This window comes from Diadema antillarum, unplaced genomic scaffold (genome assembly GCF_040938485.1).
Source record: "Diadema antillarum isolate AM-2024a unplaced genomic scaffold, OU_Dant_1.0 seq00001510_RagTag, whole genome shotgun sequence".
In the NCBI taxonomy this organism is placed as follows: Eukaryota; Metazoa; Echinodermata; class Echinoidea; order Diadematoida; family Diadematidae; genus Diadema; species Diadema antillarum.
Genome location: NW_027272244.1, coordinates 150,599 through 163,985, shown reverse-complemented (window position 1 = coordinate 163,985; position 13,387 = coordinate 150,599). Strand labels below are relative to the sequence as shown.

Genomic DNA, 13,387 nt, shown 5'->3' with positions numbered 1-13,387 from the left:
CAAGACCTGTAAGCAATTCATTTTCTCGACACAGTAATCCTGAGATTGTACCAAAATAACACCACAAACTTTATACCTGGATTAGCAGGCAGGAAACCATACAACCGCGTTTACTGCATTCCGCCAAATGACACATAGGCCTAAATCTGAACTTTATAACAGTTGACTTTCGACAACAGTGTTACCTACGCTCTAACTTTGAAAACCTACGCTAATTACCCCTTCAGGAATGAAACTTAATGTCTGTTATGCTACTTTGATTCCTGTAGTCCTTGTTCTGATTTTGCTAAGCTCGCAGGGCAATCTTCCGCAGAAGACAATGGTAGATAAGTGATTACTGGGAAATGTTTTCTGTAAATCCTATACTCCTGCCTTTACAGTTAGGACGAATATTTTACTCCTCTTGGATCACTCTTTCTCTGTATACGATGAAATCTCAAATAAACTAACCCACTTCATGAGTCAGAAAAGGAAAAGTGAATGCTCAATGTTTATTTCCATAACAGTTTGCATGAGATTTGTTCAAATGAAAGAGGTTGAGTGAGAGTGTGACGCATGAAAGTGATGCATAGGTATTATCTATCAGTACATTAATATATATATATATATATATATATATATATATATATGAAGAGTTACCTCCAGTATTATTAATTAGAGATATCTGTGATTAAATCTGTCATTTTCTTGCCATTTAACTTTAAGAATAATCCTTGTTATGACACAGAAGACAACATTAAAATGTTTTTTTTTTGTTCTCTTTGATGATGGACCCTCTGTTGAATGTTAATAATAATAATGATAATAATAATGATAATATTAATAATATTAATACTGATAGTCATCATCATCATATACTACCTACAATGATACAACATTTATATATATATATATATATATATATATATATATATATATATATATAATATATCATGTATTAGATGCTTTGGCATGAAAGACATTCCCGTACATTGTACAACAGAAACCCATGGCAAAGACATACTGAGCATACAGCCAAACACACGCTAACACATTACATTACAATACATTCCCAAGCTCATTATCAAGAAACAGCTATGACCAGTCAGGTAACTCAACACAAGGATTGTTTGAAAAGACTCAACCCTTCATTGTCCCCGTCTCGCGCTTTGTTATGTCCAAGACGCTTTTCTTCCCTGGCACTCGGGGCTTAGCTCAGACCTCTTTAATAAATGCACGGAGATTCTCTTACTGGGGTTGTAGACAAGGGCGTGTTCCCCCTTTTATCCGTTCTGAGTGACCGCACACGCGGGACCATTTGAAGAAAGGCAAGTAGGCAACGAGAGACCGGCGTGCCTATGTGTGTCCGCACGGAAATTCCTTAAAAAAAAAAACCCACACACACACACACACAAAGACTAGCACTCTCCTACCCCACTGCATGTTTAGTGACTGTGTGTGCTGTGTGTGTGTGTGCATTTGAGCGTCACGAACGCGGCGTATTATTCTGTTCTCTGTAAGTGTAAAGATCCGTTGGTAAAGTCCAGTCCCAAGTTCTGCCGGTGGAAAGTTAGGCGAAGTGACGCCAGGAAACTTGTGAATCACCAGAAAGAAAAGCGACTCGGACCTCAGCCATCAAGTCGTATCTAGCCTGAGTTTCTCGAGTTTTAGAGAAGGTAAGAAGCAGCCTATAGGCAATTCACCATGCACCTAAAAAAAAAAGAATGTTTCTTCTTCACGTACCTATCGATTTCCTTTACAATCGAATGCCGGACAACACTTGTACCAGGCGTCGCAAGTTTGTGTATACTTCACTTCCACTATGCGGCCAATGACCAGTGTGAACCGCACCCAAATTCCAGCCAAGTGAAAGTGTAACATGATTTTCACACGACTTACATAGAGACTCACAAGTTGCACTCTTATTGAAATTACGTATTCGCCTTCCCGGACCGCACATCATGTTTGTACACGAGAGGGTTAATCTTTACATTTGAAACATGTTACTATACTGTAGGTAGCTTGTTATTTTTCACTCATTACCTTTAAAGGGGAAGGCTAGTAACTGTTGTGTGAAAATGATTTGCTTCAGAATGGTCTCATATTCAAGTAATGTGCAGTTTAATGCTTCCAGGTTAGCGTCCCTGGTCAGTGACGGGGCATTAATCTGCACATTACTTGAATATGAGACCGTTCTGAAGCAAATCATTTTCACACAACAATAGATACACAATGAACTCTTGAATGAATCCCATAAGGATTGGAACAATCATCTCCCAGCATTTCCACTGATTCCCACTGATCAGTTACTAGCCTTCCCCTTTAACTTTCTTAGTCATCACTACGTGCTCTACGTGTAAATTTAATGCTGTAGTATGCGAATGCTCTTTTCGACTTTTGTAGCAAATGAAACTGTGTTTCGCATGCAGTTGTGACCATGATAGTCTCTTATGAATACTTTGCATGTACGTGTGGGAGATAGAACGAGAGAGATGTTATGTAATATCTTATATACAGTATACGAAGATTTTATCGCAAAAGGATCTAACTCCATCCTTGTTATGTTGAGATGTTTGTGATTAAAGCTGCTGACAAACAGAAAATAATAAGAACAAATGGGATATTTTTAATCATAACTTCTTGAATATTCCTTGTTATGTTACAAGTGAGGTACAGTAAATTTGTATCCTCATAAAGGACCACTGGTGTTATTTTGCTTTATCTGACGAAGGGCATACATGTGCACTATTTGGAAATGGCGCGTAGCTCATTTTACAGTGAAGCTCTTAATACCTTATACATGTACACTGTATAATATGTGCAAGTTTGTGTGCGTGTGTGTGCGTATGTCTGTGTGTGAGCTACGCTTTTAACTTCCACGATGATTCAATTTACAGAAAAACAAAGATCCCTCAAATGTATCTTACACTTATAATAAAGGCAATGGTTGACATTTTTAGAGCGCCTTTTCAACTGGATATAGAGCACTATGAGATGTCATCCCTGTTCGCCATAGGAGATAAGATACTGTATAATTTAATTATACACAAATTGCAGTGACAGTACAAGTGCAGTGTATATTATTTTGTTGAAGTACAAGTGTGTATATCCATCAACATACAGGACATTGTAGAAGGCTTTGCAGGAAAGTTGCAATCAATTACCATGCCTCCAAATCAATCAAGTCTTTTAAAAATTGATCGAAAATTTGCAAAATTTGCAATAGATACAGTGTATATGCAATCAATATAATTATTGCGACTAGACTTTTTTGCAAACCCCATTAGTCTTCCTTCTGACAGCTAACACGTGATTAGGCTTCTAGTAAGGAGAATATGATTATCTGAGAGTAGTTCTGTCTTAAGACTGTAAAAATAGTATAAACTACACGTCTGTCATCAAAGTAACTTGCTTACAAACTTAGTGCTGAGTGCTTTAGCTCTCATATCTTTTCCTGGTAAGAATCGCAACTAATGGACATGAGGTCCATGAATACATTTCATGCAAACCATTTATTGTGTAGAATGCCAATCACGTTTGGTGCAGTTTCTTTCACTACTATTTTAGAGAGCAATGTGGTTAATTTGTGTCAAGTAAGCGTGCATTCTGTTTACGGAATAAACACAAGGTCACACAGTGTGTTTTATGTGAAAATGTCCAAATCTCACACATTTTAAAATTGGGACATTGTCACATTGTGTGACCGTGTATTTGTTCCAAAAGGGTTATCACGCATTATTTTCGATAACCTGAATCACTTAGTTGTTAATGCATAATGTTGTTGCCTTGGATTTGATTAATATCCAGTGTTTATACAGCGGCCTGTGATTAAAATTCATAGTACAATGTAGGCCTACAATTGTATACTTCCACACGGCGATCACCTAATTTTCCAAACAGGCGACGAGTCGCCCCTACTTTTATTACATAGGACCATTTTCCTCTTTTATTTTTATCTGGCCATTGTATTGGCAAACTTGTAATTACCTGCTAGTTTTGAGACGCGAGTTTGTATTGTAGTATACGGTCCATCTTTACCACGACAGATGCTTCTAATGAAAGAGAGTCGGAAGAAGAGTTCTTTCACGTGAATAACACGCATGAAGGCTTAAAGCGTGTACACTATGTACTCACATGGAGATTCTGTGGTCCCAATAATCCCAATAGGTTGTGTACAGGGCTTTCCAGGTTGTGCATGCAAGGGGTTCGAGACTGAGCATTAATTGCAATAATCTATGCCACTGGACGTACATGTATAAAGGGGTCGTATAGTTTTGGTTGAAACCTACACTGCAACTTCAGGTTTAAAACATATTTATTTTTCTTTGGAGACGATGAGAAACCTCTTATGTAATATGGAAGAGCATGCAATTCCAACTATAAAGAGCATGTACTGTAATTCCAAGAAGGATTTAATGTTTATTTGATAAAAATTGTTTTTGAAATGGCTGAGATATCCAAAACAGAGCAATCACTATAAAAGTTGGGTCCCACCTTTCAATATGATCGCTTTGCATTACTTTGTTTTTGGATTTCTCAGCGATTCCAAAACCGATTTTCATCAAATAATCTTTGAATTCCTCTAAGAGTGGTATGCTCTGTATCATTTCATTAGGTGGTTTCTTGGAATGTCGCAAAAAAGTTAGGAGTCCACTTCTCATCTCTACTATAATACTACACCACCCTTTAAAGCATCAACCTCTGCCTGCTTAATAGACGTAAACAAGCAAAGCAATATATCAAAGTGATATCTCTACCCTTCTCTCACACACACACACACACACACACACACACACACACACACACACACACTCTCTCTCTCTCTCTCTCTCTCCCTCTCTCTCTTTCTCTCTCTCTCTGTCCGTGCACCCAGAGTATCATGTAATTTTGTAACACTATTCATCTTGACTACAACGTTTGTTTTCTTCTTCAACTTTTTCCGATGAAATGCATCCGCAGAAAAATATTTATGACATGCGAAATATCAATAATCATCATACAAAAAACTCTGGACTTCATATAATGTTTACATCTCGAAAATAAGTTCTGTAAAACATTTTGTGCAACGCTGACCACAACAGATCATTGTTCATGTTTGAACCTACAAGATCTAAAGCATTATAGTTCAGGTAACAAAAAGACCACTGTTTGAGCACAAATTCATTTTCGTTCCGAGAAAGATACCTCAATGAAAGTTGACTTTCAGGTACAATGGCAAGCTTTTGATAATGTTATCCATCATTTTGTTATACTTGAATAAGTTTTATTCCGACTTTCTTTTGAAATCAGTCACTAAAAGATACAAATATGTACACGTACATGTACATGTACGTCATCCACTCTAAATCACACAAACATTGATTTGGGACTAATTGTGACCGTGCACCTCAAAACGAACATAAAGTCGCACACACTGATTTTGCGTGAGGACTGAAAATAAGTGAAATGGGTCAACCTAGCCGAACTTGACTTTTTCATATTTTCTGAAAGAGCAGGTCTCCTTTTACATTATGCTAAAATTTGGTATCATAAAACGGGCAGGAAAGTGTGTTTTTTTAGCAGTTTATCTCGAACATTTTTGGTAGAATAGTGTGATTAGGTGTGTCTTTAGAGTCCCTTTTTCATTTCTGAAAAACCTTGTCCACACTCTTCACATTCAACTCTAATAACTTTTGAAAGGATAGTGCTACTGCTTTGAAAATTGGCATTTATTATGGACAGAAAGTGTTAATGACGCATGCTTAATTTCAGTTTAATCTGATAATTCCTTCATTGTTGTTACTCTGGTGGTTTAATTCCTGTTTTTTGTCCCATTCATCGCACAGCCAGCACGCTTTGGTAAAGATTAAGCGCTTGAATAGACACTGTACTTCAGAGCCTCTTTTCTCAGTTCACACTTTTCCTGAGTTTATGCTTTCTTTCCAATATTTAGATAGGTTAGGAGAGTCCATTTGATTTGAGTTATACATCATTTTAAAGCTTAAAGTCTGCTCTTTCAGAATATGGTCTTAACTAAAAATTCATGTCTGGCGACTTTTTGTTTGTTTTGAGGTGCAGGGTCACAATTGTCATCATAGTGTCCCTGTCATTATTTCCCTGATTATCATTATGATGATCATCACCATCATTATCATCATCATACTCATCATTCGAGCAATAAAGAGAGGAAGAAGGCTCTGAAGGCGTCTTTTTCTTCATGTGAGCGGTATTTCCTACAAAATACTGTTTTATGTGACATACAGTTTTCTTAATTGTTTGTTTGTTTGCTTTTTCTTTCAGGGGGCTGATTCTGTAAACACAAGACAACACTTTACAGAGGGACTTTGTGTTTCTGATTTATATCACTAAGACTCGGCACAATGTTCAGACAAAAGTTTCTGGGATTCACGGGAGGCGTGATGATCGCCTACGGGATCATCCTCAGCATCCAAGGCACGAATGCCCCGGCAACATTCTCACACGCCGCCGCTGGAGTACCGCTCTGGTGTGGTCTCTTGGTGAGTGCAAATCAGTTGGCAGGTTGCGGTGAAACAATTTGGGGAATTCTCCTTACATTCCATTTCTGTTTGTTATCATTAATGATGTCATTTAAATGAATTGTCCAATTTTCTTCATACTTCAGCTGACGGATTCTACTCATATTGCTGTTTTCACTCACCCCACATTCATATTTGCGTTTTGGCTTCCTTGTAATTCCTTGTAATTAAGAAAACATGGCGAGGACATCTCGTGATTTGCATTTGTAGTGGAATGCATCCCCTTATATAAACATCGACTAATTAGCTAAATTTCCATTCCTTGTTTGATTAAATTCAACAAAACAACATTGTTATACACTGTATATACAGCACCATGCATGATTGCGTCAGTGCTGGACTAAAGGTGCGTTATGACTGCATGTGCTAGGTCTATGTTAAAGGACTGTCAGTATGAGTTTGTGTGCATTCTATGTCCAATGTGCTTACTCTTTGTGTGCCACGGTGTATATATGACCCCCCCCCCCCCACCCCCGTGTGCCACATGATTTCGATTCCGCAACCCATGAGCCCTTTTATAAATCATTCTGTAGGCTTATACTTTTCAAAGCTATGTAACTTTTAACAGAAGTGTTTAAGCCAGATATATAGTGAGCAAAATAGTACAGAAGCTTGAAACTTCCCAGTGCTGTACAATTTAATGATAACGTTTGTCTTTTTTTTCATACAAATTGGCAACATTCAAAACAAATACGTTCAAGTACATGATTAATTGTGCGTTTGCACGATACATGTATATGCCTGTTCTGATTTTGAAATCCACAGCTAAGAACCCCTGTACTGTTGATTACATCTAAACCTCACTGCATCGAAACAGTAAAAAAATTTCGTTCAGTCTGCTCTGTCACGGCATTGTAGAATACCTGTGCCCTTTACATACACTGTATATTAATTATTCAGGACATACAGTGTAACACACCCCATTTGTATACCAGTCTACAGACTGTCCATTGTATTTGCATGTATTTGCACAAAATCCCCATTTTCTTCTTCAAATTTGTCGAGTGCAGAAGTGTTGACTCGCTCGAACTTACCGTCTTGTTTGCTCAACAATCGGGAATATTATGAAGGCAAAGACGTGGGAATAACTATGTAGGCTACCCAAGGGTGTATATTTGACAGCTTATGCATTCCCCGAGTTCATGCCATGCATGGTATGCGAATTAATTCTGTAATATTATGTCGATGTTTGGCTTATTCATGAAAAATATGCCAAAGATTTGTAGTCCAACTACAACACTCCCCGACAAAACACCGAAACATGACTGTGTGATATTTATCAAAGAACATGGCAACACGAATGCCCAAAATGAAGCGACAAGAAAACGTAAATTTACGCTCACTTGAACATAATGACAGATATTGAATAGCATCAAGTTGCATGATGGTTATGAAAGCTTAAGTGATGAAATCGTTTGCAGTAATTTGAATACAGTTTACCGCCGTATTCACATCTAACCAGGCTACTGTAGAATGTTTTGTCGAGTTACCTCGGACATACATGTATATGGTACAAGGAACTGTGAGACTGTGTTTCTGATCTTTCTGCGGTTGCTTCCACTACTAGTTTACTACATAATTTATGCTACTACCGTTATACTGTCACTATAAGCATTCTTCACTGAAGCATGGAGCTAACAAGGATCATCCACATCAGCCAATACCCTTTTTGTGCCTCTCTTGAAACTCTGCTATTTGTGCTGTCCTTCCTTTCCAGTATACACTTTGTTATTGCTCTTTTCGTTTGCATATTACTTCTCTGATTGCCATATGCCTCTATTTGATGCAAGTGCGACGAATTTGCAGTTGTTTATTTTCTTTTTTTCACAACAAATAGAAATGAAATGACCGGTCTTGAATGCACCTGTTATAATTAATTTGTTTCGATATCACAGTGTGATTACATCGTATAAGATAACAATAATGCAGACAGAAATGAATGCACTGTCTTCTATTATCCTTTTTCTTTCTTTCTCTGTGTCCAGTTTGTGATGACAGGTTGTGCGAACTTGGTGCAGGCTTTCGACAGAAAGAGGAAGCATCGAGTAGATGAGATGCCGGTAAGGAAATGAATGAATGAATGAATGAATGAATGAATGAATGAATGAATGAATAAATAAATAAATAAATAAATAAATAAATAAATAAGTACATAAGTACATAAATCAACATAAACAAATAAATAATACATATATATATATATATATATATATATATATACATATATATAATATATATACATGATATATATATACACACATATATCATGTTATGATATATATATATATATATATATATATATATATATATATATATATATATAGATATATGTGTGTGTAGGGCGTGATCGCAAAACGGGATATTGAAACACTTCCAAGTATAAAGTCCACCATCCGATAGAGCAAAATAAATCCCTTCCTTTGATTGTTACATAGACACAGAATGTTCTAGATGTTATGATAATAATACCCAACATTTTCTTATTGCCTGTGTTTGCAAATATCTCAAATCACCAAGAATTCATTTAACTCGTTGTGTGCTTAAACTCGTCTGCAAACATTACGTGGCGCCACCATAATCTTCAACCGGTACATTCCCTGCTTCTGCTTTTGTTCGCCAATGAATCGCCATGCCTTTTTGTTTTATTCCTGTTAAAGATATTATTTACCGTTTGCAGATGAAACAAAAACCCTCCTCTGGTGCCTAAGATTATTCCTAAAATGTGAGATAGTAATAGAAACAACCAATGTAAAAATGTAACTCAGTATAATCAATGTAAAGTATTGTGAAATATACAAAATGTGAGCAATAATTTTATTAGAATTGTCTCTAGAATAAACCGTCTACACTAATAGTTTATCGCCAAATACAGTGATATCTCCTTACTATAGGCTATGTTGTGACATCTTTAGATGGCAGGATGTTGTCTGATACAACTGACCTACACATATGCATTATGTGATAAATCGAACATTTTCAAAATCACTGCCCCCAATGCTAAACTATACCTTTAAACCAGTGTGTTGACTCACCCTGCCTTATTAAATAATTCAAGGGGGATTTTGCACACAAAGACTTTGGGCGCCTCCCTTTCGTAGACGTCCGTGACACACCTATACTCTCTATTGTCGAATACGAGGGAGAGAGCTGTTTGGCAATTTTCCACAAAGTAAAATGCCTGAAAACGCTCGGCATGATTTATCTCCCCCCACACACAAACAGACACAAGCAAACATACATTGTACATTGTAGGGACACACATGTCCAGTTTATATACATTGTACACACTCTTGCATTGTACGCACACACGAAGAGAATCTAAGCTGAAAAGAAATAAACGAACTACAAGCAAGAAAACAAAACGAAATAAGATTACTCTTTGGAACATAAATCGTCTTTTCAATGACTGAGTTTATCAAATCGGAGTGTTGTGTATTATAATAAATCCCCTTTAATATCACGTTTAGGAGTGGTATGACTTTTAAAATAAATGTATTTGATTAAGCATGTGATTATTTTGAACACTGATAAGTTAAGCTGCCATGCTGTCGTATACTTTTGCAAGAGTCACCTTCTTTTGTTTTACATAATTTATTTAGGCCAGGTAACTTGTCTACTGTTGTTAGTATTAGTAAGTTGGTCTAGGACTTGACATGACGGTGTGTCCAGAATCGGACCATAAAGTAGACCTGATGTATATGTTAACAGGTTCTTTTTTGTGTTGTTATCAATCAATACATGGAATAAGAAAAGAATGGAAAAGATTGAGTAAGAAAAATGCTACATAATAAATGGTTTGTTGTAATTGTCTTCCTCGTCGTTGTTGTTGTTTTAGTTTAAAGCTGGGTAGCTGCTCCAGTAACATTGACTATTATCACAGTAATGATTAGTGTTTTTGTGTGTTTGCTTTCTGTGTGTGGGTGTGTGTGTGCGTGTGTGTGATTTACCTCTTTAATTGCTCATGTAGGCCTATAGTTACTGTTAACCTTTACCACAGTGATAATCAATGTTGTTCGTTTTTTTTTTCATTTATGTGCGTGTGTGTGTAGCGGTTTATCCTTAGCTGAATATTGACTTTTACTACAGTAATGACCAGTGTTTGCATGTATTTGTTTGTGTTTGTGTGCCCGCCCGTGCGTGTGTGTGTGTGTGTGTGTGTGTATGTATGTATGTACCTTTTACCCTAGTTACTGTATTATCCATTACCACAGAATCATGTGATAATCAGTGTTCTTTGTATTTGTCGATTATCCCTGCAGTTTTCCTTCACTGTCATCCTGTGTAACTTCGTCGCCCTTCTCGTTGCTGCCCTCTGCATCGGCTTCTTGACGTGGGGTGCGTGGGCCACGCTCGATGACGGCGTGCAAGCCGGGGAGGAAGCCGCGGTCGAGCTCTACACCGCCGTCGTCATCGCCTCCATCTTTATCCTCGTGCTGTCGATGACTGCTATGTTCGTGGACTGCTGCTCGCTATCGTTCGGCCCCCCTGCCGAGGTGAGAGACTTTTATGACGTAAAAGCCTATCCAGAAAATTTGTCAAACTGGTTTATAATGCATTTACAGCAAAGTCCATTGGTGTCGCATCTACTCGGTTATGTATATTTATACATATTATTTCTATTTTATCGCAGCAAAGTATCAAGATTTCATACAGTATGTATTTCATACATTTTACTTTATATGTACAACAAATTATAATTTTGTGGTTGTATTCACAGTTCAAAGAACTAAACAATTTTGTTATAACTATGATGGATGCATGACTTTTGTCTGCGATTGTGAACAATTCAGCGATTTCATTTTCATGGTATTAATAATCCATGAATGATGATGCTAATAATAATTATGCGGTGAAATTATAATTTCAGGCGATAACTGACAAAACCATTTCATGTAAAATCATTTGCTTTTACTTTGCAGCCAAGGCCCTCATATTACGACTACCCACCACGACAGGTTCCAGCCATTTACAAGGCGTAAAAAAGCAGGTAATAATCAATCCAATGATTGACTTAATTTGAAACATTAACTGCTAAATTCCATCAACTGATGGGTCTGCCCAATTCTACATTGCGGCACAAAACAGTAAAGCACAAAAAAAAACTCTGAATAATCTGATTATCCTTAAGTTCGAGTAACCAAATGGCGCATAAAAGCATATCTTTTTTTTCTTAATTTATACATTTCATCTTGTAACCATTATTGAAGATGAATGATTAAAAGCATGAACGAACTTAAACAAGGACAAGATATAGGTTTGTAATGTACACGCGCAGACGTTTACGTGTATATGACTGTATTACATTTATTGATTACTTGATCGATTGGCTTGATTGTAGTAACATTGTTCTTTTAAAGAAAGAGTGACCGGTCTGCCTTTGTTTTAAGCGTGCGTAATTGTTTCATCTAACTCTTGAATTGACTGAAGGTTTGAAGGGGTGCCACTATCATTGAGGAATGACTTGTTTAAATCCCACTAAAAAAACTTCTTAAACTGCCCCGTAAACAAAAATCCACGCGTCCTCATTTGATTCTTTTCAACTTTCTTTGTTCTTACAGGTAAATAAATTTATGAGCGGTGTCTTTGCTGTGTGAAGAAAAAATAATCCCCGACAGAGCGACTGGTAATAAATCAACGACATGACATCCATGCTACGTCAACCCTAGAGGCTGAAAAATCTGCCAGCATAGTTTTCAGCTCGTGATATAAATACCAAGAAGAACTTGTAGACGCACAGCTGAAGTGAGCGTAGTATTTGATGATAATGATTGCTGCGTTCGCTATTACCTTAAACTTTACTGCAATTATTTAACGCCGCAAGTGCAAATTGTCAACATCGTTTTCTTTTTAATTGGGACTCAAGAGTTGGTACCAGATTTTAGATCTTGTTGGACCCCAAGTGAAGTTGGAATTACGGAAGCGAGGTCGAGATAATCCGGGGGCTGGGTTAGGAATGACAGGAGGTATATTGACCCGATTTCACACAATAAAACGATTGGTCTGCACCTGTATGATACGTCAGCAAATGGAAAACAACTGATTAGATAGATACGCCATCGTTATAGGCCGAATATTATCATCAGGCAATCAAGTTGTATATAGTGAGTTTTCAACAGACTTGATTGTATTACCATTGAATAGGAAACCTCTGATTTTTACATTATTTAATCTTATCTTATACTGAAGAATCTGTCATAAATTGAGCAATCAAAGTAGGTCTTTATAAAATTCCGCAACCAGAACAATAATGCAAAATCAAAACTGTCCTTCAAATAAAACACAATGTTTCACTCTCCAATCATTATTATCGAACATCCACAATGAATGCTAAAAATTATGTTAAAAAGATATTTCGCAAACCAAAAAAAGAAATGGTTGGAGAAAATGTTTAAATTATTCATTGAAAGTACCGCTAAACATGTAGATACTGATCTAGATTTGACATTTAACATTTCCTTACATTGTATAACTGTGATATCAAGTTAAAAAGACAGAAAATAATGTTCGGGATACTATTTGCCTTAACAGAGTAATGAGAATATATGCTAAACTTCTACAGTAAATGCCTCCTGTTGAATAAAGCTCAAATAAATTGAAACAAGGTGATTGTTGATTTTATTTTGTAATTGAAAATCAAATTCAAAATGTAATTAAAACATTCCTCTTTCTACAGTCTTTCGCTGAATGTATTAATAAAACTTTCAACAAAAGGAGAATACCTCACATTCGGCGTGTTAGAATACAATTAAAACCTTTTGAATCTATTAATCAGTTTCGTGTATATATAAGAAATATTGATAAGATATGTGTATAACTTGTACACTCTTTTCTTACATCTAAAACATTATGTACCTGCGTCTAATGTTCGTCTA

At 36.6% G+C, this 13,387-nt stretch overlaps 1 protein-coding gene across 1 annotated transcript; it reads left to right on the top strand.

Moving 5' to 3' along the window:
* Positions 1-1,445: 1,445 nt before the first annotated feature.
* Positions 1,446-12,967, top strand: LOC139710218 (uncharacterized). Its single transcript, XM_071622149.1, has 6 exons — positions 1,446-1,655; positions 6,259-6,476; positions 8,501-8,575; positions 10,775-11,008; positions 11,435-11,502; positions 12,074-12,967. Exons 2-5 carry the CDS (start codon positions 6,339-6,341, stop codon positions 11,492-11,494), a joined length of 507 nt encoding a protein of 168 aa, XP_071478250.1. The 5' UTR covers positions 1,446-1,655; positions 6,259-6,338; the 3' UTR covers positions 11,495-11,502; positions 12,074-12,967.
* The last annotated feature ends 420 nt before the right edge of the window (positions 12,968-13,387 follow it).